Source organism: Pan troglodytes, chromosome 18 (assembly GCF_028858775.2).
Source record: "Pan troglodytes isolate AG18354 chromosome 18, NHGRI_mPanTro3-v2.0_pri, whole genome shotgun sequence".
Taxonomy (NCBI): Eukaryota; Metazoa; Chordata; class Mammalia; order Primates; family Hominidae; genus Pan; species Pan troglodytes.
Window position 1 is genome coordinate 66,288,754 of NC_072416.2, and position 23,086 is coordinate 66,311,839.

General features: G+C 54.9%; 2 protein-coding genes and 1 long non-coding RNA gene across 13 annotated transcripts in view; 2 read left to right on the forward strand and 1 right to left on the reverse strand.

Annotated features, from left to right (window-relative positions):
* The first annotated feature begins 2,107 nt into the window (after window positions 1–2,107).
* Window positions 2,108–17,867, forward strand: PLA2G15 (phospholipase A2 group XV). 2 transcript variants are annotated; one of them, XM_001167383.7, is made up of 6 exons: window positions 2,108–2,364; window positions 6,101–6,257; window positions 11,724–11,842; window positions 12,087–12,185; window positions 12,571–12,795; window positions 15,955–17,867. In XM_001167383.7, exons 1-6 carry the CDS (start codon window positions 2,238–2,240, stop codon window positions 16,464–16,466), a joined length of 1,239 nt encoding a protein of 412 aa, XP_001167383.1. In that variant the 5' UTR covers window positions 2,108–2,237; the 3' UTR covers window positions 16,467–17,867. The 2 variants fall into 2 exon arrangements, with proteins under 2 accessions (XP_001167383.1, XP_054525463.1); XM_054669488.2 differs by having other exon boundaries at window positions 2,119–2,364; window positions 12,696–12,795.
* Window positions 12,962–20,970, reverse strand: LOC134808758 (uncharacterized). Its single transcript, XR_010152397.1, has 4 exons — window positions 20,007–20,970; window positions 17,119–19,513; window positions 15,644–15,761; window positions 12,962–13,220 (listed from the first exon to the last, which is right to left on the reverse strand). It is a non-coding gene; the product is annotated as an uncharacterized LOC134808758 (long non-coding RNA).
* Window positions 20,963–23,086, forward strand: part of SLC7A6 (solute carrier family 7 member 6) — a 36,583-nt gene continuing 34,459 nt past the window's right edge. For 2 of the 10 annotated variants that reach the window (XR_010152395.1, XM_063797319.1), the window contains exon 1: window positions 21,337–21,517. The gene's annotated coding sequence lies outside the window, so the exon portion shown is untranslated. Of the gene's footprint in view, window positions 22,372–23,086 lie in introns of all 10 variants that reach the window. The other 8 variants (XR_010152393.1, XM_063797316.1, XR_010152394.1 and 5 more) reach the window with 7 other exon arrangements.

The following is a 23,086-nucleotide window of genomic DNA, read 5'->3' on the forward strand; positions in this document are numbered from 1 at the left end:
CCTTGCCATCCTGCCCCTAATGGCTGTGGTTCCTAACACATGCAGGGCCTGTGGGGTTGAAGCACCAAGGAACCCCTCTTGAGGACAGGGCTACCCTTCCAGGGGCCCATGGTCACCGGATGCTGCTGGGCTGGCAAGACATTTAGACTGTGGCCAGAGTCCAAGGTGGCCCAGCACCTCTTGATCCTTCCCTTCCTCCACATAACCTTTGACTGGACTTCTGCCCGTCCCTAGGCCTGCAGAAGAGTCTCTATGGTCTCCCACGCTGGGTTTTCACCAGATGGGTCTTCACTGATCTTCTGTTGGGTCACGGGTGAAGGTGAGGGAGGCAGGGGCTTTGGGAGTGGGAGTTCTGAGCCAGGGCCTTAGCAGGAGATGGCTGGACCTTAAGAGAGGGTGGGGCTGGTCACAGTGGCACACATCTGTAATCTCAGCACTTTGGGAGGCTGAGGCAGGTGGATCACTTAAGGCCAGGAGTTCAAGACTGGCCTGGGCAACATAGTGAGACCCCAACTCTACAAAAAATAAAAAACTAGCTCAGCTTGGGGGTGTACACTTGTAGTCCCAGCTACTCAGGAGGCTGAGGTGGGAAGGATTGCTTGAGCCTGAGAGGTCAAGGATGCAGTGAGCCGTGATTGCGCCACTGCACTTGGGTGACAGAGAGACCCTTTCTCAAAAAAAAAAAAAAAAAAAAAAGGAAAGAAAAGAAAAAGGGGCCGGGCGCAGTAGCTCACGCCTGTAATCCCAGCACTTTGGGAGGCCGAGGCAGGTGGATCACCTGAGGTTGGGAGTTCAAGACCAGCCTGACTAACATGGAGAAACCCAGTCTCTACTAAAAATACAAAATTAGCCAGGGTGGTGGCGCATGCCTGCAATCCCAGCTACTCGGGAGGCTGAGGCAGGAGAATTGCTTGAACCCGGGAGACGGAGGTTACGGTGAGCCAAGATTGCACCATTGCACTCCAGCCTGGGCAACAAGAGCGAAACTCTGTCTCAAAAAAAAAAAAAAAAAAAAAGAAAGAAAAAGAAAAAAGAAAGAGGGAGGGTGGTGGTAGCCCAGTCACCAACATGTTTCACTATAAGAACTCAAGAAGGGCAGGGCAAGATAGTGGCTTCATAGCCAGGTCAGCTGCTTACCAAGAAGAAGGAAGGAAGGGGCAGGACAAATTTCTTGGGACCAGGTGGGATGACCAGGGTGCAGCTGCCCCTTCGAAGGGGTGGGTGTGTGGAGGATCAAGACCTCTATTTCCCAAATACTCTCGTCCCTCTGTCCCACAGTGACCTATGGTGCTGGCATATAACCAGCTGTCAGGTCTTTGCCCACTCTGTTCGCCCCTGCTTCCTGGCGCAGGGAGTCCATGTCCTCTCTGGTTCCCCAGGTTTGCGAGAGTGGAGGGGGATCACGAGCCCCCGATGCCTCTCCTGCTCTGCAGGGGAACTTGCAGATGGCCCATGGCGCAGGGTCGAGACTCAAGCCCACTCCCAACGCCGCGCCCGAACTGCCCGGACTGGCGGGGTGACGCTGCACTCTGCGCCCCTAAAACGAACAGATTAACCCCTCTCTTGGGAACTGAACGTGCTGACCTGGCCTCTCCCGGTTCCCCCCGCATCTGTAACCCCGGGGCAGAGTTACAGGGGCTGACTGGCCGAACCCAGGTGCCCTCGGGGCAGGGTGTGCTAAGAATTGGTGTGGGGGCTGCACAAAGGTCCTGGTCAGCTCCTGGTCACCTGAGGCCCAAGAACTGTCCGGGACTCACTTCCTCTCTTCTTGCTTTAACCGGGGTCGCTCAGCAGCGGCGAGCGCTGCACCCCTTATCCTCTCCCGGTCTTGTCCGTTCCAGATCCTCCAGGTCAGGGGGTCGCCAAGTGAGAGCTGCGCAGCGTGGATTTCGGGTACCCAGGGCTGGGCGGGGTACAGCAGCAGCGAGCTGGGTTCCCGGGTGGGCGACTGACAGCCCGGAGCCAGGCGATACCTCGATCCATCGATGCGCTCGGCGCTCAGCGTGGTCCAGGAAGCAGGGGGTTGGGCAAGGGCGGGGCGGCGACCTCCGACTGGGAGGGGCGTATATGGCGGCGAGTCCCTATTGGCCAGCCATTTGCGGGAGGCGGGCCCTGATTGGCCGGGGGGATGCGGGGGATGCGGGCGGCGGGGTTAAGCGCGTCGCCACCGCCCCTGCCTAGGCGAGAGCCCAGAGAGCTGAACCTGCATCCCGGACCTGCGGCGACCGTCGTACACCATGGGCCTCCACCTCCGCCCCTACCGTGTGGGGCTGCTCCCGGATGGCCTCCTGTTCCTCTTGCTGCTGCTAATGCTGCTCGCGGACCCAGCGCTCCTGGCCGGACGTCACCCCCCAGTGGTGCTGGGTGAGGCACGGGTCTCGTGGTGGATCTGTCGGTCGGGCGGGACGGGCCGCGGGCGGGGCTGCCTTCCTGGTCTGCTTCTGTTCCAGTCACGAAATGGGGGAGCGTATTGGTATCTGTCTTGTCACTTAGGTGATCTAGATCTGCCGGCTCACCTCCCGCCATGCTGGGCGCGGGTGTGGTCAGCTCCCCACCTCCTGTCCTGGTAGAAAATGGGGGTGAGTGGGAGAGTTACCATCTGGTTATTCATAGTTCCACCTGTCCGCATCATTCCCAAGCCTTGCCTCCCCTTATCCCATTTTTAAGCTGGAAAGACAGGTACTTCAGCCCCACTCCTGAGGGATGGTGGGGGTGTGTAGAGTGGCTCCTGAGTTGACTTCTGCATCGACCTGGGCCTGGCTAGGAGGCTGTCACCCTCGACCCCTCCAATGCCACATATGCCAGAAGGCATTGCTGAAAGGAACCTCCTTAGGGAAAGGATTGCTGTCCTAGCTGGCCACCAACTCCCACAACTTATCAGATGTGTGGCATTGCCTGAGGGAAAAGGCCTAAGGGAAACTGAAGACAACTGAAGTCAGGGGAAAGGGTTGGGACAATGGCCATGAACCTGTGTCAGGCAACATGCTTGTACTCTTACCCTGCCACACATGCTTGGACTAGACTATGTGGAGGCTCGGTGACCTCCCCTGCCCACCCCGCTCCTTGATCACAACCCTGGCAACTCTACAACGGCCACTGTATTTCCTTGCAGGGATGGGCAGGCATGAGACCTCTGTCTGGGGGGCCTTGGGTGCCTCATTGAGGCCGTCACTCCCATCCAGAGTTGGTGTGTCCGTGGCCAGCCAGGATTCCTGAAAGCAGAGGCATCTGAGGCATGAATTACACGTGGAGTCTAGTGCAGCATGATCTCCATGCTCTTTCTGCTGAGAGTACTTTAAATGGGGACGATGCAAATCACAGAAGGGTAGAGTTGGCAGGTAGGGTGGTGCCAGGCAGGCCCCACCAGGAGTTCCTAGCCAGGAAAAGCTCCAGGGGGATACTAGGCCCAGGTTCACCATGGGATTTGGGCAGACTTGGCCCTGCCTCCCCAAAGCTTGCAGGATAGGAATAACAGTGATCCCCAGAGAGGAAGTCTGTGTGGGGCAAGCACAGAGAATCCACCAACCCAGCCTGGATGGGTGGGTGTCAAGTAAGGCTTCCTGGAGTATATAGCTGGAGCTAAGGCCAGGAGAGAGTAATGGGTCGGGGAGAGACGTGAGCATCTCAGGCTGCCTGGGATCGAGTCACAGGAGGAGTGGACTGCACAGGACTTGTGACTGGTTGGGTCATCTGAACTTTATCTTGAGGGCCTCAGGGAGTCCTGGGTTGGCCTGCAGAGTTCTAAGTCTGAGGGGCGTGGCATTAGGAAGCATGTGGTCTGTGGCACACAAAATGGCACACAGCCATTTTGCCTGGATTGATGCTAACCGCACTCATCAATTCAGTCAGTCTGTTTATCCTTGGTCACAGCAGAAGAGCCTCAGACCCCACCCAGAATCACAGAGCAGCAGGAGTCCTAACATGCCCAGCTTCTCAGGGAGTGAGGCTGCTGGCCTTAGCCCTGGGAGACCTCACGGTGGGCAGTTGGATAAGCAGCTCCTGGGCACAGAGCAGGGATCTGACCTTGACTGTCAGAAGATCAGAATCCTCTACTGGTGGATCCTGAAATGGTGGTGGAGGAAAGAGAGACCAGCGATGTGATACAGAAGACCCTGGGCAAGGGGAAGGGACCATAGGCAAGGCCATTTCCACCTCTTGCAGCCTCAGTCTCCCCATCTGTTAAGTGGAAATAGTAAGGCTGTCCCCTCCCAGTGTTACTTGAGGTGAAAGGCATGTGGATGGCTCTTTTCCTAGTTCCAGGCGCAGATGGGCTCAGGAAGTGGCCACTGCTATTTTTAGGGGCCACACAGCCTGACCAGGGTAAGGAGCATCTGAGCAAAGCAGATCTGGTGACTTCCTCTTTTACCATTTCCCCTTTGGTAGAGACAGTGACCAGGGTCTCTGCCCTGCCCTGCCCAGTCCACAGGCATGTCATCCAGAGGCTGTCATGACAGGGACTCCTTCCCTCTGCACCCATACCATGAAGGGAGGTGAAGGCATGTGCCACCCCTGCCTCTCATGGCACCCTGAAGACACTGGGATGGTGCCCAGGGAGGGCACGCCCTGTTCAGGGTGGATTTACGGTCAGTTCCCAGTGAATGTCCAGGAGAGCCAAGTGCTGGTTTTTCACTCAATGATCATGGACCCTAAACGGGGATGTGTTTGGGAAGTGGCGAGAGCATGGCATGTGGGGGCAGGTGAGGCCCGAAAGGTCAATGGGAGTAACGAGACTGTGAAGGGCTTTGACGCAGTGGGGAGGGATTTGGGTGTCACCAGGGCCCCAGAGTTCTGAGTACACTGAATAGGATGGCTGGGATGGAGAGAAGTCACCCTAGGGCCTGGACTGTGGTGATAATGGTGCTGGTTCAGGGTGGCTGTTTCCAATACGGGCTCCCAGCCATGCTAGGGCCCTCCAGATGATCTGCTCTCTGGCACCTTACTGGACTCTGGCCTTTAGTAAGGCCTGGGCCCTTGGTAGGCTGGCGGGTGCCAATGTAAGCTTCTCTCAGCTGTGTTTCTGTTCATTTCCCTCCCACCAGCCTGTCCTGCATACTTTGTCTGGTTGAATTTTAGCTGAGTGGCCCAGGGCTCTGTTCTGTTTCCTTCTTCCTCTCTCAGGGCGAACAGGGCCCTGTCTTCTATGTAGCCTGGGATAGCTATGGGTGGAAGACTTTTGGGTTCAAGCCTCCAGGGTATATATCTTTTTTTTTTTTTTGAGACCGGGTCTTGCTCTGTCACCCAGGCTGGAGGGCAATGGCACGATTTTGGCTCACTGCAACCTCTGCCTCCCGAGTTCAAGCAATTCTCCTGTCTTAGCCTCCTGAGTAGCTGGGATTACAGGTGTGTGCCACCACACCAAGGTAATTTTTTGTATTTTTAGTAGAGATGGGCTTTCACCACATTGGCCAAGCTGGTCTTGAACTCCTGACCGCAAGTGATCCACTCACCTCGGCCTCCCAAAGTGCTGGGATTACAGGCATGAGCCCCTGCGCCCTGCCTCGAAGGTATATATCTAATGACAGGGCCTTGGCCAAACTTTGGAGGTTCTGGAATGCAAAGGGGTCTCCAAGCCCCTCCTCCCAGGCAGAGCTCCCATCGGGGTCCATTAACCATAGAAACCATGTGTAGAGGTGTGTCTGTGTTTGCTGGGGGTGATTCAGATCAAGATCTCATTTAACAGATACGGAAACTGAGGCCTAGTGTGGGGAGTGACTTCACCCTGAACCCCCTTCCAATAATCTGAATGGCCCAGGAGGATGTTCCAGTGAAAATCCAGGAGACTTACTTTATCTGGAGTTGGAGACAATGTTAGGGCCCTTCCCCAAACATGTCAGGCCTCTCCCAAGCCCCCAACAGGCATCTCTGCACCACACAGCAGTAGCAGCTTTTCTGCACAAAGATGGTTCCCTGGCCTTTGGGTCAAGGTCCCTGCTCTCTGAATTTCCTGCCACCAGCACTGTGCTTTAATTTGAGATGTGGAACTGCACAGGTCTGCCATATTATCTGTGGCTCTTCAGGGGGTCTGCTGCAGACATCAAAGTTCTTGGGAGTCTTGAACCTGCCGGGCTGAGGGCTCACACATGTCCTGTGCCCCCTGCAGTCCCTGGTGATTTGGGTAACCAACTGGAAGCCAAGCTGGACAAGCCGACAGTGGTGCACTACCTCTGCTCCAAGAAGACCGAAAGCTACTTCACAATCTGGCTGAACCTGGAACTGCTGCTGCCTGTCATCATTGACTGCTGGATTGACAATATCAGGTGGGGGCTGGGGCACACAGAGGGGGGTGCTGCTCACCAACAGTGCCTGAGAGGCCTCCAGAGTCTGTTCCTTCTATCCTCATCTCGAGGTCACTGACCTCTCTCCTTCCCCAGGTCCTCGGTCTGGTCTGGTCTGGTTGGTACCACCTCTGCACTCCCAGGCAGAACTAACTTTCCCTTCCTGCTGCCCTTGTTCCTCTACTCTCCAGCCCTGGCCTCTCATGCCTACACACAATTTTTTTTTTCTTTTATTTTGGGATGGAGTCTTGCTGTGTCACTCAGGCTGGCGCCATCTCAGCTCACTGCAACCTCCGTCTCCCAGGTTCAAGCGATTCTTGTGCCTCAGCCTCCCAAGTAGCTGGGATTACAGGTGCCCGCCACCATGCCTGGCTAATTTTTTGTATTTTTAGTGGAGATGGTGTTTCACCATGTTGGCCATGCTGGTCTTGAACTCCTGAGCTCAAGTGTTCTGCCCACCTTGGACTCCCAAAGTGCTGGGATTACAGGCATGAGCCACCACGCCTGCCTACACAAAATTTCTGTGTCCCAGCCCCTATTCAGAGCCTTGGCATGGCCCCCACCCCTTTCCTTGTCTGTGCCTCGGCCTCCCCTACCTCTCCAGCTGCTTATTCTTCTTGGGACATGCCATGTCTTTGTACCTGCTGTTCTTTTGGCCTGGAATCTATTTCTATACCCTTTGCCTGATAAATGGCTTCCATTCATTTTTTTTTTTTTTTTTTTTTTGGAGACGGAGTTTTGCTCTTATTGCCCAGGCTGGAGTGCAATGGCGCGATCTCGGCTCACAATTCTTTTTTTTTTTTTAACTTGTATTTTTTGAGACAGCCTAGTCTTGCTCTGTCGCCCAGGCTGGGTGCAGTGGCGCTATCTCGGCTCACTGCAAGCTCTGCCTCCCGGGTTCACGCCATTCTTCTGCCTCAGCCTCCCGAGTAGCTGGGACCACAGGCGCCCACCACAGTGCCCGGCTAATTTTTTGTATTTTTTAGTAGAGACAGGCTTTCACCGTGTTAGCCAGGATGGTCTCCATCTACTGACCTTGTGATCCGCCTGCCTCAGCCTCCCAAAGTGCTGAGATTACAGGCGTAAGCCACCACGCCCAGCCCCATTCACTCTTTAAAACATGACCCTAGGCCAGGCATGGTGGCTCTGCTATAATCCCATCACTTTGGGAGGCTGAGGCAGTCAGATCACCTGAGCTCAGGAGTTGAAGACCAGCCTGGGCAACTTGGTGAAACCCCATCTCTACCAAAAATACAAAAAAATTAGCTGGGCATGGTGGCATGCACCTGTAGTCCCAGCTACTTAGGGGGCTGAGGCAGGAGAATTGCTTGAGCCAGGGAAGCAGAGGTTGCTGTGAGCAGACCACTGTACCCAGCCTGGGTGGCAGAGCAAGACCCTGTCTCAAAACAACAAAAACCTGACCCTGGTCCCTTTGTGACATGTCCCTTTTGACTCCCCAGAGCAGTTTGCCTCTCCTCCCAGGCCCCATGCTTGCTTCCTCTAAACATCATCACGTGCCCGAATTTGTCTGCAGGCATGTTTCCCCAAATTGCACAGGCACTGTACATTTTATATACTTTCTTTCAGTTAGTCTTACAGCAACCCCATTTTGAAATAGGTGCTGTTTTCTTTTTCACCAGTGTTACTTGCCAACAGGTGGTTTTTAAACCTGCTTTACAACTGCAAAATCTGGAGGCTCAATGAGGTTACAAAATCGACTGTGCTCACTCAGCTAATAAGTGGTAGAATCAGAATTCAAACCCAGAATGTGTGGCGTTGAGCTGAGGTTCCCTCCCAGGCTGAGTTCCGTGAAGGGAGGGAGTGTGTGTCTGTTTTATCCTTATAGCAGTAGAACCAGAAACACAGTTGGCGCCCGATAAATGTTTGAGCTGAATGGAGTCTCCCAAATTAAAAGTTTTTCCTGGTCGGGTGCGGTGGCTCATGCCTGTAATCCCAGCACTTTGGGAGGCTGAGGTGGGCAGATCATGAGGTCAGGAGTTCGAGACTAGCCCGGCCAACACAGTGAAACCCTGTCTCTACTAAAAATGCAAAAATTAAGGCCGGGCATGGTGGCTCACGCCTGTAATCCCAGCTAGTCAGGAGGCTGAGGCAGGAGAAACGCTTGAACCTGGGTGGTGGAAGTTGCAGTGAGCTGAGATCGTGCCATTGTACTCCAGCCCAGGTGACAGTACAAGACTCCATCTCAAAAAAAAAAAAAAAAAAAAAAGAAAATACAAAAATACAAAAATTAGCTGGGCGTGGTGGCACACGCCCGTGATCCCAGCTACTCGGGAGGCTGAGACAGGAGAATCACTTGAACCTGGGAGGCAGAGGTTGCAGTGAGCAGAGATCGGGGCACTACACTCTAGCCTGGGTGACAGAGCGAGACTGTCTCAAAAAAAAAAAAAAAAAAAAAAAAGGTTTTTTCCCAGAGACCCGCTAGCTGCTCCTCCAGGTGCCCTGGCCTGCCGGCTGTTTGTGATGCCCGTTTTGATGACTCCTTCCTCCTCTGTGTGTTGTGTGACCGGGGTTATTTCTGGGCTGTTGATGTGCATTTCTATTTTTATACTGGGGACACAGCCTCAGGTGCTGCCAGTTGGAGGTGCCAGCTGATACCAAGAGGGGCCTGTCTGCCTTCACTGCTTCTCTGACCCGTTTAGATTTTCACCCAGCGCAGAACTGCTTTGGCTTTCCAGAACAGTTTTCTGCATTTTGCTGTTTGATAATTTATTTTTAGTAGCAACAAGCTACTTTGCTGTGTGGTCATTGGGATAATCTACAAATTGCCCTGGAGAGAATGGGCCTCCAGGACCTGTTATCTGGGTCAGTTGTGGGGATCCTGTCAGCTTCAGTGGCTGATATCTAAGTGGGCAAGTGGGACTCAGGACCACCAGAAACTCCAGATTCCTGTGTTTTGGGGGCACATTTGCTTCTTCAGTGTGTGGCGAGGCCAGAGCAAGGTTCCCGGCCTCGCACAGAGGCACAAGGCTTTTCTCCTGGTATAAGGTGTCTCCCCTGGCCCATCACCCTGTTCCTGTCATTTCTTCAGGCCTTGACAACCCTCTTCCCACAGGAGATGGTGCAGCAGCTGTGTACTGAGCCCTGAGGCGGGGTCTGTCCTGTCTGGTTCTGTTTGGCACTGCAGCTACAGAAACTATGAGATGACGTGTGTGGTGTTAGAAGCTGCTGAGTCTGTGGTAATTTATTACACAGTTCTAGAAAACTAATAGGCTGGGTGCGGTGGCTCACACCTATAATCCCAGCACTTTGGGAGGCTAAGGCAGGAGGATCGCTTGAGCCCAGGAGTTTGAGACCAGCATGAGCACATAGCGTGGCCCTGTCCCTACAAAATAAATAAACAAATAAATAAATAAATTAGCCAGACCTGGTGGTGCCTGCCTAGCTGTTCAGGAGGGTGAGGTAAGAGGATCACTTGAGCCCAAGAGGTTATGGCTACAGTGAGCTATGATCTCCTCACTGTGCTGCAGCCTGGGCAACAGAGTGAGACCCTGTCTCAAAAAAGAAGAAGAAAGAAAAGTAAGAAAGGGCTGTTAGGGATCTTAAGTCAGTAGCTGGTGGTCCATGTCCTATGTCATGGCGCTTAGGAATTTGCTGGGCAAGCCCTGAGCCTTGTGGCTGCAGTCTGACAGTTGATACAGCCCTGGGGTACTGGGAGGTCATAGGAGCATGGTTCATTCCCTTCCTCCATGGAGGATGTGTTTGGAGGTTGGCTGGCTGCTGTGTCCAATGCGCAGAGGAAGTGGGACCCAATTATACCTACCTGGGGCCACACAAGGCCTTCCTCCTGTCTCTCCCCACCAGCTCCCATCATTTCTCTGGGCCTTGCTCCTTCTCCTACCTGCCTACCCACCCATACAGCAGCCCTGAGGCATGGTGCCTTTCTAGGGTTTGTTTTTGTTTGTTTGTTTGTTTTTTTGAGACAGAGTTTCGCTCTTATTGCCCAGGCTGGAGTGCAGTGGCGCAATCTCGGCTCACTACACCTCTGCCTCCCAGGCTCAAGCACTTCTCCTGCCTCAGACTCCCGATAACTGGGATTACAGGTACACGTCACCATGCCTGGTTAATTTTTGTGTTTTTAGTAGAGATGGGGTTTCACCCTGTTGGCCAGGCTGGTCTCGAACTCCTAACCTCAAGTGATCCACGTGCCTCAGCCTTCCAAAGTGCTGAGATTATAGGCGTGAGCCCCTGTGCCTGGCCTAGTGTGGTTTTTTTTTGTTTTTTTTTTTTGAGACAGGGTCTTACTTTGCTGCCCAGGCTGGTGTGCAGTGGCATGATCACGGCTCACTGCAGCCTCAATATCCCAGGTGCAAGTCATCCTCCTGCCTCAGCCTTCCAAGTAGCTGGGACCACAGGCCTGCACCACCATGCCTGGCTAATTTTTTATTTTTAGTAGCAACAAGGCCTCACTGTATTGCCCAGGCTGGCCTTGAACTCCTGGCCTCAAGCATTCCTCCCACCTTGGCCTTGCAAATTGTTGGAACTACAGGTGTCAGCCACTGCACCCGGCCCCTGTCTGGTTCTGTTGTGTACTGCACTCACCACCTCCTTCACCTGGGATACGTTGGGCTGGCAGGAGCTGGATGCAAGGAGATGGAGCGATGGAAAGCTGAAAGAGGGTAGACTGCCTCTTGGGGTCCAGTGTGAAGTTCACGGCAGAATCAGGACTGGTACTTCCTTCTCCCAACCAGGTCCAAGACCCTCATTCTAGAGTAGGGTCACGGGGGAGAGGGGAATGTTGCTTTGACAGGGGTTCTGGGGTCAGTGTTTGGAGTAAGTATGCCTTGGTGGGGTCCTCATTTGGATGTAATTACTCTGATCTGTGCTTTTTATTTTTATTTATTTATTTATTTATTTTTATTTTTTTTTTGAGACAGAGTCTTGCTCTGTCGCCCAGGCTGGAGTGCAATGGTGTGATCTCAGCTCACTACAACCTCCACGTCACAGGTTCAAGCGATTCTCCTGCCTCAGCCTCCTGAGTAGCTGGGATTACAGTCGCCTGCCACGACACCCGGCTGATTTTGTATCTTTAGTAGAGGTGGGGTTTCGCCATGTTTGTCAGGCTGGTCTCAAACTCCTCACCCAGGTGACCTGCCAGCCTCAGCCTCCCAAAGTGCTGGGATTAACAGGCGTGAGCCACTGCACCTGGGCAATTTTTGTATTTTTAGTAGAGACGGGGTTTCACCACATTGGCCAGGCTGGTTTCAAACTCCTGACCTCAAGTGATCCTCCCACCTCAGCCTCCCTAAGTGCTGGGATTACAGGTGATCTGTGCTTTATCAACCTGCTTGGTTACTTTTCGGTCTCTCCTATCCATCTGACCAAACCTGGGCATGAGAAGGGAGTATGACTCAGGACATGATGCACTGTTGGGACACACCAAGCTCAGTGTCCCCTCCGGGTCACTGGCTCAATATCCTCTCACAACAGGCTGGTTTACAACAAAACATCCAGGGCCACCCAGTTTCCTGATGGTGTGGATGTACGTGTCCCTGGCTTTGGGAAGACCTTCTCACTGGAGTTCCTGGACCCCAGCAAAAGCAGCGTGGGTATGTAGCCCTTACTCAAGGCCTCCGGGAGCTGGGATGGGGGTTCTGCCGGACTGGAGCTGGAGCTGGAGGAACTCTGCTGGTTTGTAGGGACAGCCTGTGAGCTGTCTCTGATCAGCGTGGGCACAGAGCCCTGTAGCATTCTTCCAGGGACCTGCTAGCTGTCACAGTCTCCATGCTGGGCATAGTGTAGGTGGCCGGCACTAGCTGTATCTTTTCTTATCCTCTGTATTTCTGTCTACAGGTTCCTATTTCCACACCATGGTGGAGAGCCTTGTGGGCTGGGGCTACACACGGGGTGAGGATGTCCGAGGGGCTCCCTATGACTGGCGCCGAGCCCCAAGTAAGCAGGCACTCTCATTCCCTCCCTGAAGTCTCGGGAGGTAGGGGTGAGGTGATCATGGGCACCACAGGCCTTGGGCTCTCCCCTTGTCCTTGGCTGTCTCCTGTCCCTGGGCCTCTGGCATCCAGTCTAGTGGTCACAGCCACCACCTTTGGTCAGTCTTATCCTGTCCTCCATTTCCCACCCTGGGACCTCTGGGCCTGTGAGCCCTGGGGAGAAATATAAGGCTTCCTCCCTTCATGGAAGGCGGGGGGACCCAGACCACTCTGTTTGAATGTGAGCACCCTCCCCTCCCCCTCTCGTCTTGTGTCTGGCCTAAGAAAAGCTCAGTGGTTCCGGCTCCAGGACCCTTCCCACCTGACCCCTGCCTGGCTCTGGCCTGCAGATGAAAACGGGCCCTACTTCCTGGCCCTCCGCGAGATGATCGAGGAGATGTACCAGCTGTATGGGGGCCCCGTGGTGCTGGTTGCCCACAGTATGGGCAACATGTACACGCTCTACTTTCTGCAGCGGCAGCCGCAGGCCTGGAAGGACAAGTATATCCGGGCCTTCGTGTCACTGGGTGCGCCCTGGGGGGGCGTGGCCAAGACCCTGCGCGTCCTGGCTTCAGGTAAGACCCTACCTGGCCCAGCGTGGGGGGCTGTTGCCAGGAATTCTGCCCTCTCTTCCCTTCTGAAGTGTCCTCCTGGGCCAGCATGCCTCGTGTCTGTCCCACGGTGTGTGGGGTCTATGCAAATCTACCCCTAAAAGTCCAAAGAAGAAAGAGGCTGACAAATCTAGTTTCTCAGAGAAAAACATTTAATAGGGACATACGAATAGAAGCCACATCTGTGTCTCAGGTGGTGGCAAGACAAGATGGTGGATCCCCACACTATTAGCCCCCAGACCCAGAGCTTATATTCTGTAGGGAAAGGGCGACTCCGATGCGATGTGTTGAACATTGAAGGATGATAACACAGAGGCTGTTTTGGTTTATGGTAAGTACGTGCACAAGAAACAGTAGATAAAGTGGAAATCTCAGTGGCCTTCCTGGATCTGGGGTTAATCAGAAGCCAACATGGTGGATTAGTATCCAAAATGGAGTTGCTTTGGTCTCCACAATGACTATTCTCTTGGGTCAGCCCTCTTTTTTTTTTAATTTTTATTTTTTGAGACAGAGTCTGGTTCTGTCACCCAGACTGGAATGCAGTGGTGCAATCTTGTCTCACTGCAACCTCTGCCTCCCGGGTTCAAGCGATTCTGCCTCAGCCTCCTGAGTAGCTGGGATTACAGGTGCCCGCCACCATGCCTGGCTAAGTTTTGTGTTTTAGTACAGATGAGGTTTCATCATGTTGGCCAGGCTGGTCTTGAACTCCTGACCTCAGATGATCCACTCGCTTCGGCCTCCCAAAGTGCTGGGATTACAAGTGTGAGCCACTGTGCCTGGCCATCCCTCCCTCTTACCCCCATCCTTACTTCTTCATCCCCACCTTCACCGCAGAGGAGGAAGGCTAGAGCATTTTTTTTTTTTTTTTTTTTTTGGAGGCAGGGTCTTTCTCACTCTGCCATCCAGGTTGGAGGGCAGTAGCGTGATTTTGGTTCATGCAACCTCCACTTTCCAGGTTCAAGTGATTCTCCTGCCTCAGCCTCCTGGGTAACTGGGACTACAGGCGCGTACCACCACACCCGGCTAATTTTTGTATTTTTAGTAGAGACTGGGTTTCACTATGTTGGCCGGGCTAGTCTCTAACTCCTGACCTCAAGTCAGGAGGATCTGCCTGCCTCAGCCTCCCAAAGTGCTGGGATTACAAGCATGAACCACCGCACCCGGCCAGATTTTTTTGTATTTTTAGTAGAGATGGGGTTTCACCATTTTGGTCAGGCTGGTCTTGAACTCCTGACCTCAAATGATCTGCCCACCTTGACCTCCCAAAGTTCTGGGATTACAAGGATGAGCCACTGCACCTGGCCTCTAGACTACAGTTTTTTATTTATGAGTTGCGCCTCCATCTGTGGGCAGCATGGAGCCTCTGTAGGCAACACAGGGAGGAAGCAGGTGCAGATCTGGCTGGGCCTGCTTGCCTGGCAATTGGGAAAGCCACCCCTTTTGTGGCTCCTCCCCCGTCTTTTCATGACTGTTGCAGCTCACCAGCTGCAGCTGTAGAGTAGAGCTTCCTCCTCTAGAAGGGAGCTTTCCTCCCTCTGCTAGGACTTGGGGGAGGCTTATGGACCCTCACTTTGGGAGCTATGAGCCAGGGCTGTGCCAAGCATCTCATGAGCTCAAGTGCCTGCCACTGCTTGACCTGCTTGGTCTACTGGCATTGTGATTGGGTCAGGCCCAGTGACTCTGAATTGGCTGGAAGACACTCAGATTTAGTGAGGACTCATTATAGCCACCACTTCGGTCTAGCCTGGGCCTGGAGGGACGGATGTGGGCATACCCTGAGTTTAGACAGGTAGCCCCAGCCCCTTTCAGAGTTTCTCTGTGAGTCCCCTTAGAGCTTTGTTTCAAAGGCTGGGAAGCTGTTCTGTCCTGCCTTGGCAGTCCAGGACTGGGGGTATGGTGCGGGGAGGTAGAAGTCTGTGCACCCCTAGGGGCTTTCCTTGCCTCAGGGGTCCCCCAGCCAGGCCACAGCAGGCAGAGCTGAGGCCCTACAGTCAGTCTGAGAGGCTCCCTGCTTTCAGATACAGGGTGGGGTGATGGGTGACCATGGATCCTGAACAGGTCAGAGGCCCCTGTTCCCAAGTTGCAGCTTTTACTTCCTGGAGGCCTCCCTGACTGCCGGGTGTTTGTGTTGTTCACATTCCTGTGTACAGGGACTCCACCTCCATCTGCAGCCTCCCCTCGTGCCCTGTCTCCAGCACGCCTGGCTGCCCAGGTCAGCGCACATGCAAGTGGGTGGAATGAGGCCACGGCTGGCTGAACGCTGGCCTGAGCTTAGGAAAAGAAAAACTGGTACACAGTTCAGTGTCATAAAAGGGAAAGCAGAACATGTCATCTCCAAGTTGCCAACCTGCTGACTCACTTTAGACTAGGTCAGTGCCCACAGGCCTGATCAGCACTTGGAGGATGGTAGAGTTTACAGGCAAGGAAGCATCATAAATCACCCTGTGGGTATGTGCCGCCTTACTCCCTGGTGAGGAAAGCAAAAGAAACAAAACATAGCTTGGATGTGTGGTTCCCAGATGTAGCAAAAATAAAGAGAAACAATAAAAGCCCAGGCAAGCAAACTGGGCAACATAGCAAGACCCCATCTGTATAAAAAGTGGAAACATTTTTAGCCCAGGCGTGGTGGGACGTGCTTGTAGTTCCAGCTATGCAGGAGGCTGACATAGGAGGATCACTTGAACCCAGGAGGTGGAGGTTGTAGTGAGCCAAGACTGTACCACTGCACTCCAGCCTGGGTGACAGAATGAGACCCTACTTCAAAAAAAAAAAAAAGAAAAATTTGCCAGGCATGAGGCATGGTGGCGCATACCTGTAGTCCCAGCTACTCCGAAGGCTGAGGCGGGAGGATTGGTTGAGCCTGAGAGGTTGAGGCTGCTGTGAGCCGTGATCATGCCATTATACTCCAGCCTGGACAACAGAGTGAGACCCTGTCTCAAAAAGAAAAAAAAAGAGCCAAGGCAGGGATGGGAGTCACAGTGATTACAATGATGATAACCGGGTAGAGATGCGGGACTGTGGACTGGGCCCCTGGCTGGGGTCTGGCAGGGGCCTGGTGGTGAACATGCTGCCCAACCAGCTGGCATTCCTAAGCACAGACTGACCAGAGCCTTCTCCCTGCAGGAGACAACAACCGGATCCCAGTCATCGGGCCCCTGAAGATCCGGGAGCAGCAGCGGTCAGCTGTCTCCACCAGCTGGCTGCTGCCCTACAACTACACATGGTCACCTGAGAAGGTGTTCGTGCAGACACCCACAATCAACTACACACTGCGGGACTACCGCAAGTTCTTCCAGGACATCGGCTTTGAAGATGGCTGGCTCATGCGGCAGGACACAGAAGGGCTGGTGGAAGCCACGATGCCACCTGGTGTGCAGCTGCACTGCCTCTATGGCACTGGCGTCCCCACACCAGACTCCTTCTACTATGAGAGCTTCCCTGACCGTGACCCTAAAATCTGCTTTGGTGACGGCGATGGTACTGTGAACTTGAAGAGTGCCCTGCAGTGCCAGGCCTGGCAGAGCCACCAGGAGCACCAAGTGTTGCTGCAGGAGCTGCCAGGCAGCGAGCACATCGAGATGCTGGCCAACGCCACCACCCTGGCCTATCTGAAACGTGTGCTCCTTGGGCCCTGACTCCTGTGCCACAGGACTCCTGTGGCTCGGCCGTGGACCTGCTGTTGGCCTCTGGGGCTGTCATGGCCCACGCGTTTTGCAAAGTTTGTGACTGACCATTCAAGGCCCCGAGTCTTGGACTGTGAAGCATCTGCCACGGGGAAGTGCTGTTTGTTATCCTTTCTCTGTGGCAGTGAAGAAGGAAGAAATGAGAGTCTAGACTCAAGGGACACTGGATGGCAAGAATGCTGCTGATGGTGGAACTGCTGTGACCTCAGGACTGGCTCCACAGGGTGGACTGGCTGGGCCCTGGTCCCAGTCCCTGCCTGGGGCCATGTGTCCCCCCTACTCCTGTGGGCTTTTCATACTTGCCTACTGGGCCCTGGCCCCGCAGCCTTCCTATGAGGGATGTTACTGGGCTGTGGTCCTATACTCAGAGGTCCCAGGGATCGGCTCCTGGCCCCTCGGGTGACCCTTCCCACACACCAGCCACAGATAGGCCTGCCACTGGTCATGGGTAGCTAGAGCTGCTGGCTTCCCTGTGGCTTAGCTGGTGGCCAGCCTGACTGGCTTCCTGGGTGAGCCTAGTAGCTCCTGCAGGCAGGGGCAGTTTGTTGCATTCTTCATGGTTCCCAGGCCCTGGGACATTTCACTCCACTCCTACCTCCCTTACCACCAGGAGCATTCAAGCTCTGGATTGGGCAGCAGATGTGCCCCAAGTCCCGCAGGCTGTGTTCCAGGGGCCCTGATTTCCTCAGATGTGCTGTTGGCCCCAGGACTGAAGCTGCCTCCCTTCACCCTGGGACTGTGGTTCCAAGGATGAGAGCAGGGGTTGGAGCCATGGCCTTCTGGGAACCTATGGAGAAAGGGAATCCAAGGAAGCAGCCAAGGCTGCTCGCAGCTTCCCTGAGCCGCACCTCTTGCTAACCCCACCATCACACTGCCACCCTGCCCTAGGGTCTCACTAGTACCAAGTGGGTCAGCACAGGACTGAGGATGGGGCTCCTATCCACCCTGGCCAGCACCCAGCTTAGTGCTGGGACTAGCCCAGAAACTTGAATGGGACCCTGAGAGAGCCAGGGGTCCCCTGAGGCCCCCCTAGGGGCTTTCTGTCTGCCCCAGGGTGCTCCATGGATCTCCCTGTGGCAGCAGGCATGGAGAGTCAGGGCTGCCTTCATGGCAGTAGGCTCTAAGTGGGTGACTGGCCACAGGCCGAGAAAAGGGTACAGCCTCTAGGTGGGGTTCCCAAAGACGCCTTCAGGCCGGACTGAGCTGCTCTCCCACAGGGTTTCTGTGCAGCTGGATTTTCTCTGTTGCATACATGCCTGGCATCTGTCTCCCCTTGTTCTTGAGTGGCCCCACATGGGGCTCTGAGCAGGCTGTATCTGGATTCTGGCAATAAAAGTACTCTGGATGCTGTAAGGTGCCCTGGCCTACATTCTGCTCTGAGCATGAGGGGAGGGAGGTGGTGGAGGTACAAGGTGGCTAGAGAGGCAGGAAATTAGGGGCTGGGCCTTTACAGGAGCCTTGACAGGTTGTCTCAGCATCAAAGCATGGTTCCTGTGCCCTTCTGTGGACCTCATCCTCCTGTCCTCTCTCCTGGAATCCAGTTCCCTTCCTGGGACTAAGAACCAGAACCTGAAACATTCCTGTGGAAATGGGGTCCTGTCCTCCCCCTGCTCCTGCCTGGTCAGCAGGCCCCACATGCCACCCAGGAGCTGGGAGCAAGGACAGTCCTGCAGGTCACCCTGGCTACACCCTCCTTCCCAGCCTCTGTCCTCCCTCAGCTTGCAAGTGTCAGCATCCTTTGAACCTAGAGTTCTTTTTAGGATGCCACCCTTCTTTGCATCTTCAGCTCATCAGCCTGCCATCTGTACCCCTGGGGAGGTACAGATGAGAGAGATCAAGGGAGGAAAAGAGACTACTAGGCTGAGACTGGTATGGACAAAGACAGAAACAGAGACAGAGCCAGGGAAACATGGATAGGGGATAGGGTCCCAGCCTGAATTTTGTAGTCCAGAGCCCAGCCGGTACCCAGTTCTGTCTTAACTCAGCCCCACAAGCTGGGGCACCAGACTTTGATACACCAGGGGCCACAAGAGGGCGCCCTGAACCCTCTCACTGAACCACCTGTTAGCCAAACCTGGAAGGACGAGGTGACCCAGAGGGGGGGTAAAAATGCCTGTGGTAAAAATACTGGGGTCCAGCTGCAGCTCTGGCCTCAGTAAAAGGATGACAACATGAAAGGGAACTTCACCCCAGGCCCTGCCCAACCTGACTCCCTGCTTGGCCCTGACACCCCCCTACTCATGGCACCCCACTCATCCCTGACCCATTTTAGCTTCACCATCACCCTCAGTTTCATAGCTGCAGAGAGAAAGGGCATGGAATCAGAGGAGGCTTTAGGATCAGCATACTAGGGTTCAAATCTCAGCTCTACTAGCTCCAGCCAAGTTGTCTGGGGAGCCTCCTGACCCTCAGTTTCCTCATCCAAAGAATGGGGACATCTGGGTGCATTGGCTCACGCTTATAGTTCCACCTACTCAGGAGGCTAAGGTGGGAGGATCGCTTGAGCCCAGGAGTTTGAGACCAGCCTGGGCAAGACTTTATCTCTAAAGGTGAAATAGGCCGGGCACCATGGTTCACGCCTGTGAGCCCAGCACTTTGGGAGGCCAAGGAGGGTGGGTCACATGAGGTCAGGAGTTCAAGACCAGCCTGGCCAACATGGTGAAACCCCATATCTACTAAAAATACAAAATTAGTCAGGTGTGGTGGCACATGCCTTGTAGTCCTAGCTACTCTGGAGGCCGAGACAGGAGAATCACTGGAACCTGGGAGGCGGAGGCTGCAGTGAGCCAAGATGGCACCACTGCACTCCAGCCTGAGCAAGACAGAGCGAGATACATCTCAAAAAAAAAAAAAAAAAAAAAAAGATGAAATAAATCTGTAGTCCCAAGTAGGAAGCTGAGGCAGGAAGATCGCTTGAAACCAGGAGTTCGAGGCTGCAGTGAGCTATGATCACACCTGTGAATAGCCATTGCACTGCAGCCTGGGCAACAGCAAGATCTCTAAAAGCAAAGGAAAAGAATGGTTACAAATAAATGTATCCTGCAGGGTGGTCCTGAGGAACACTGATGGTGTTGGAGAACATCTGATTCAGGGTGTGGTGTACATGGGGCTTTCAGCTGATGGGCTACGTAACTGGGTGTGAGACTGCAAAGCCAGAGGGAGCTGGCATATGGTGTTTTTTTTTTTTTTTTTTTTTTTGAGATGGACTTTCGCTCTTATTGCCCAGGCTGGAGTGCAATGGTGCGATCTCGGCTTACTGCAACCTCTGCCTCCTGGGTTAAAGCGATTCTCCTGCCTCAGCCTCCTGAGTAGCTGCGATTACAGGCATGTGCCACCACACTCGGCTAATTTTGTATTTTTAGTAGAGACGGGGTTTCTCCATGTTGGTCAGGCTGGTCTCGAACTCCTGACCTCAGGTGATCTGCCTGCCTCAGCCTCCCAAAGTTGTAGGATTACAGGCGTGAGCCACCAGGCCCGGCTGAGCCGGCATACCTTATATGAAGCTGTGGCAGGGACAAGTGGGCTGGGTGCTGACACAAGTGTCCAGAGCTGTCCTTCTGCTCACCCAGGGAGGCCGGAGGAACTGATCTGGGAGGCAAAGGGTGCAACTCGATTGATCCAAATATATACGTCCACTCACTGACACTTAGGGGAGGGGTTCCAAGCAGAGGGCAGGAGGGCAGCACCAGCGAGGGTTCCTCAAGTATTGTCATCCCAGGCCTGCAGAGAGGAGAATGGAAGGGTTTTAGGCAGGGGAGATACAAAGTCATCGCAATCTGTATTTTAGGAGCATCCCCTACTCTGTGGAGATGGGTTAAGGGGAGCAAGATAGGGATTGGGAAGCCGTTGTGGCTGGAGAGAAGAAAACGAGGTATAGGCCGTGGGAGGAGTGGGGAGGAAGGGTCTGAGGTGCTACCCATCTGTGGCTGGGTCCCTGTCACTGGGTGGCAGGGAGCAGGGTCTTGGGTATGGTCTGGAACCAGAGGACGTGCACTGGTGGTCATAAGGCTGGGGGAAAAGATTCCAGGGCCCTGGAGAAAGTCAGTGCTTGAGGTGTGGACAGGAAATTTCGGAGGAGGGCTCAGGTGCCCATGAGGTCAGGAGGCTCTAGACAGAGAGCCCCAGAGCCACCAGAGGAAAAGGAACTCGAGAGAAAGATGGAGGAGCAAACAGAGGGAGGGGAAAGGGGCAGGAGGTGCAGCTCCCCCAAGAGGGGTGGCAGCCCTCTTGGGAAGATGAGGACAGAGCCCCAGGGAGGCCTGGGGTTGGCAAAGGGAGCCTGCAGTTTCTTTGTGGGTGCGGGGGCCTCAAGGGCTACGAGTCTGAGCTGTGCGTGTGTTTGGACAAGTCCCCAGAGTGTGTGTCTTCCTGGGGTTCCTAGACTGCGAGTGGCGGAGGCCGTTTGGATCCCTGTGTGAGCTGTAGGGGGCGCCCTGGGCGTCGGGCCCAGGTCAAGTGCGAGATAGGAACGGGGTGCGGGGGCCGATGAGAGCTCCCCGCGGGAATGTCCGGTGTGGACGCCCTCGGAGGCCCCATCTAACTCCAGGGCGGCGAGCGTGGCCGGGCCCAGTTCACGGGCTGCTCGAGCCCTGACGAGGCAGCTGGGGGCTGTCTGGCGTCCACGCTCACGTTCTGGGCCGGCGGACCCCGTACCGGCCAGGCCGTGGCGGCCACGGGGGCCCGGAAGCGCCGCCGCCAGCTGGCCCCGCACGGAACTGTGTCCCGACGCGGCGCGCGCTGTCGCGATCCGGCGGCGGGTGACGTGGCGGGGCGGGGCCTGAGCTGCCGCGGCGGCGGCGGCGCGACCGAGCATCCTGGCGGCGCCGGGCCACTGGGAGGTAACGGGCTGGGCCATGGGCGGGCGCGCCGGGAGCGGGGCCGGGGCTGGGCCGCGTTCTGTGGGAGCCGAACCCTGTGGGTCTTCGCTGCCGCCGTCGGGAGCGGGATGCGGCCCAGAAACAGCGCGGGGCTGGCCGATCGGGGCCGCGCGAGAGGCGCTGCGGGTGAGGGTGGGGCGCCACGAGGAGAGAGGGACCTCGAGCGTGAGGGCCGAGTGTGGGAGAAACGCTGTATGGGTGCGAGCCCCGGAGGCTGATGGTGACCGCGAGGGAGCCAGTCTTGGGGTGTGCTGGCGACGCGGCGAGTGTGAGGGAGACCGGGGGTGTGTGTGGAGAGGGAAACCCCAGGTGCGAGGGTGACCGGGACGCTGAGTGCGCGGGCCGCGCCGCGAGCGTGAGACTGTGCGACGGTGACCCTGAGTGGGACTGTGACTGCGCCTCCGACTGCAGGACGGAGAACCTGTGCTGTGTGGCGGCCGCGGTGGGGCAAAGAAAGACGCGGGCTCAGGACCTCAGGAGCCAGGCTTCCTGGGGCTGTCGCAAGAATGACGATTATCATTTTAAAATCAGTCCTTTTACTTTAGAGAATGCCGCAAGGTTTTGTGGCGTGCTGGAGCCTGGAGCGTTGGGCTGCTGGCGCTGGGGAACCCGCGTGCCCCTGGTGATTATGGCTCTTTTGAGCGTCCCTATAGCCTGTCATCTTGTGTGACTATCTCTCCTGAATGTGGGGAGATAGACGTGAAACATTCTGAAAATTCTTTGCTGGGCTCTAAGCAAACATGTTGTGTAATGGTCAGTATAAATAGGAATCAGGGTGTCGGCGAACACGTTTTTGAGTACCTCTTGTATGCCCTGGGCTTGGTGACACAGTTAAAAAGAATTCAGTCTCTGCCCTTGATAGGGGAAAAAGCCAGGGCAGCTCATCTCGCAGGGCGGCAGTTCAGTGCCCAGCCATCCGGAGCTTGTCTCTCAGAACTGCTCCCAGATTTCAGATCTGGGAGGAGCAGACTTGAAAGGCTGTAAGTACTTCCTTATATCAGTTCCACCTCTTTTTGGTGGCGGTGAGGCCTCTTGGGGACCTGCCCAGGCTGCCTGCATTACTCAGGTCCCATGTGTGCTGCGCAGACGGCTTTTGCTTCCCAACTTTGATCTCAGATCGTTATTCAAGTCGTTACACTGGAGTTTATTTTCCTGGCAAGTGTGTGGAAAACCACCAGCCTGATTTTCTCCTCTCTTCCTCTCCTTGTCCTCCTTCCCTATTTGGCCATGGATGTATTTTTATTGCATATACCGGTTTTATGATCCCCATCTCCCTGGAACTTCTTAGTAGAAGAAATTTCCTGACCTTTATGCTTCCTGCTGTAATTTCTTGGATGTATATTAGTTTCTAAAAAAGTTATGCAGGCCGGGCGCGGTGGCTCAGTCCTGTAATCCCAGCACTTTGGGAGGCTGAGGCAGGCGGATCACGAGGTCAGGAGATCGAGACCATCCTGGCTAACACGGTGAAATCCCGTCTCTACTAAAAATACAAAAATTGAGCCGGGTGTGGTGGTGGGCACCTGTAGTCCCACCTACTCGGGAGGCTGAGGCAGGAGAATGGCTTGAACCCGGGAGGCGGAGGTTGCAGTGAGCCAAGATTGCGCCATTGCACTCTAGCCTGGGCGACAGAGCGAGACTCCATCTCCAAAAAAAAAGAAAAAAGTTATGTAAACGGTGCCCACGGGACCTGGGGCC

Coding starts and splice junctions, on each gene's coding strand:
- PLA2G15 (XM_001167383.7), top strand. CDS start 2,238: ATGGGCCTCCACCTCCGCCCCTACCGTGTGGGGCTGCTCCCGGATGGC. Junction 2,365..6,100: donor TCACCCCCCAGTGGTGCTGG/GTGAGGCACGGG, acceptor TGCCCCCTGCAG/TCCCTGGTGATTTGGGTAAC. Junction 12,796..15,954: donor CCTGCGCGTCCTGGCTTCAG/GTAAGACCCTAC, acceptor TTCTCCCTGCAG/GAGACAACAACCGGATCCCA.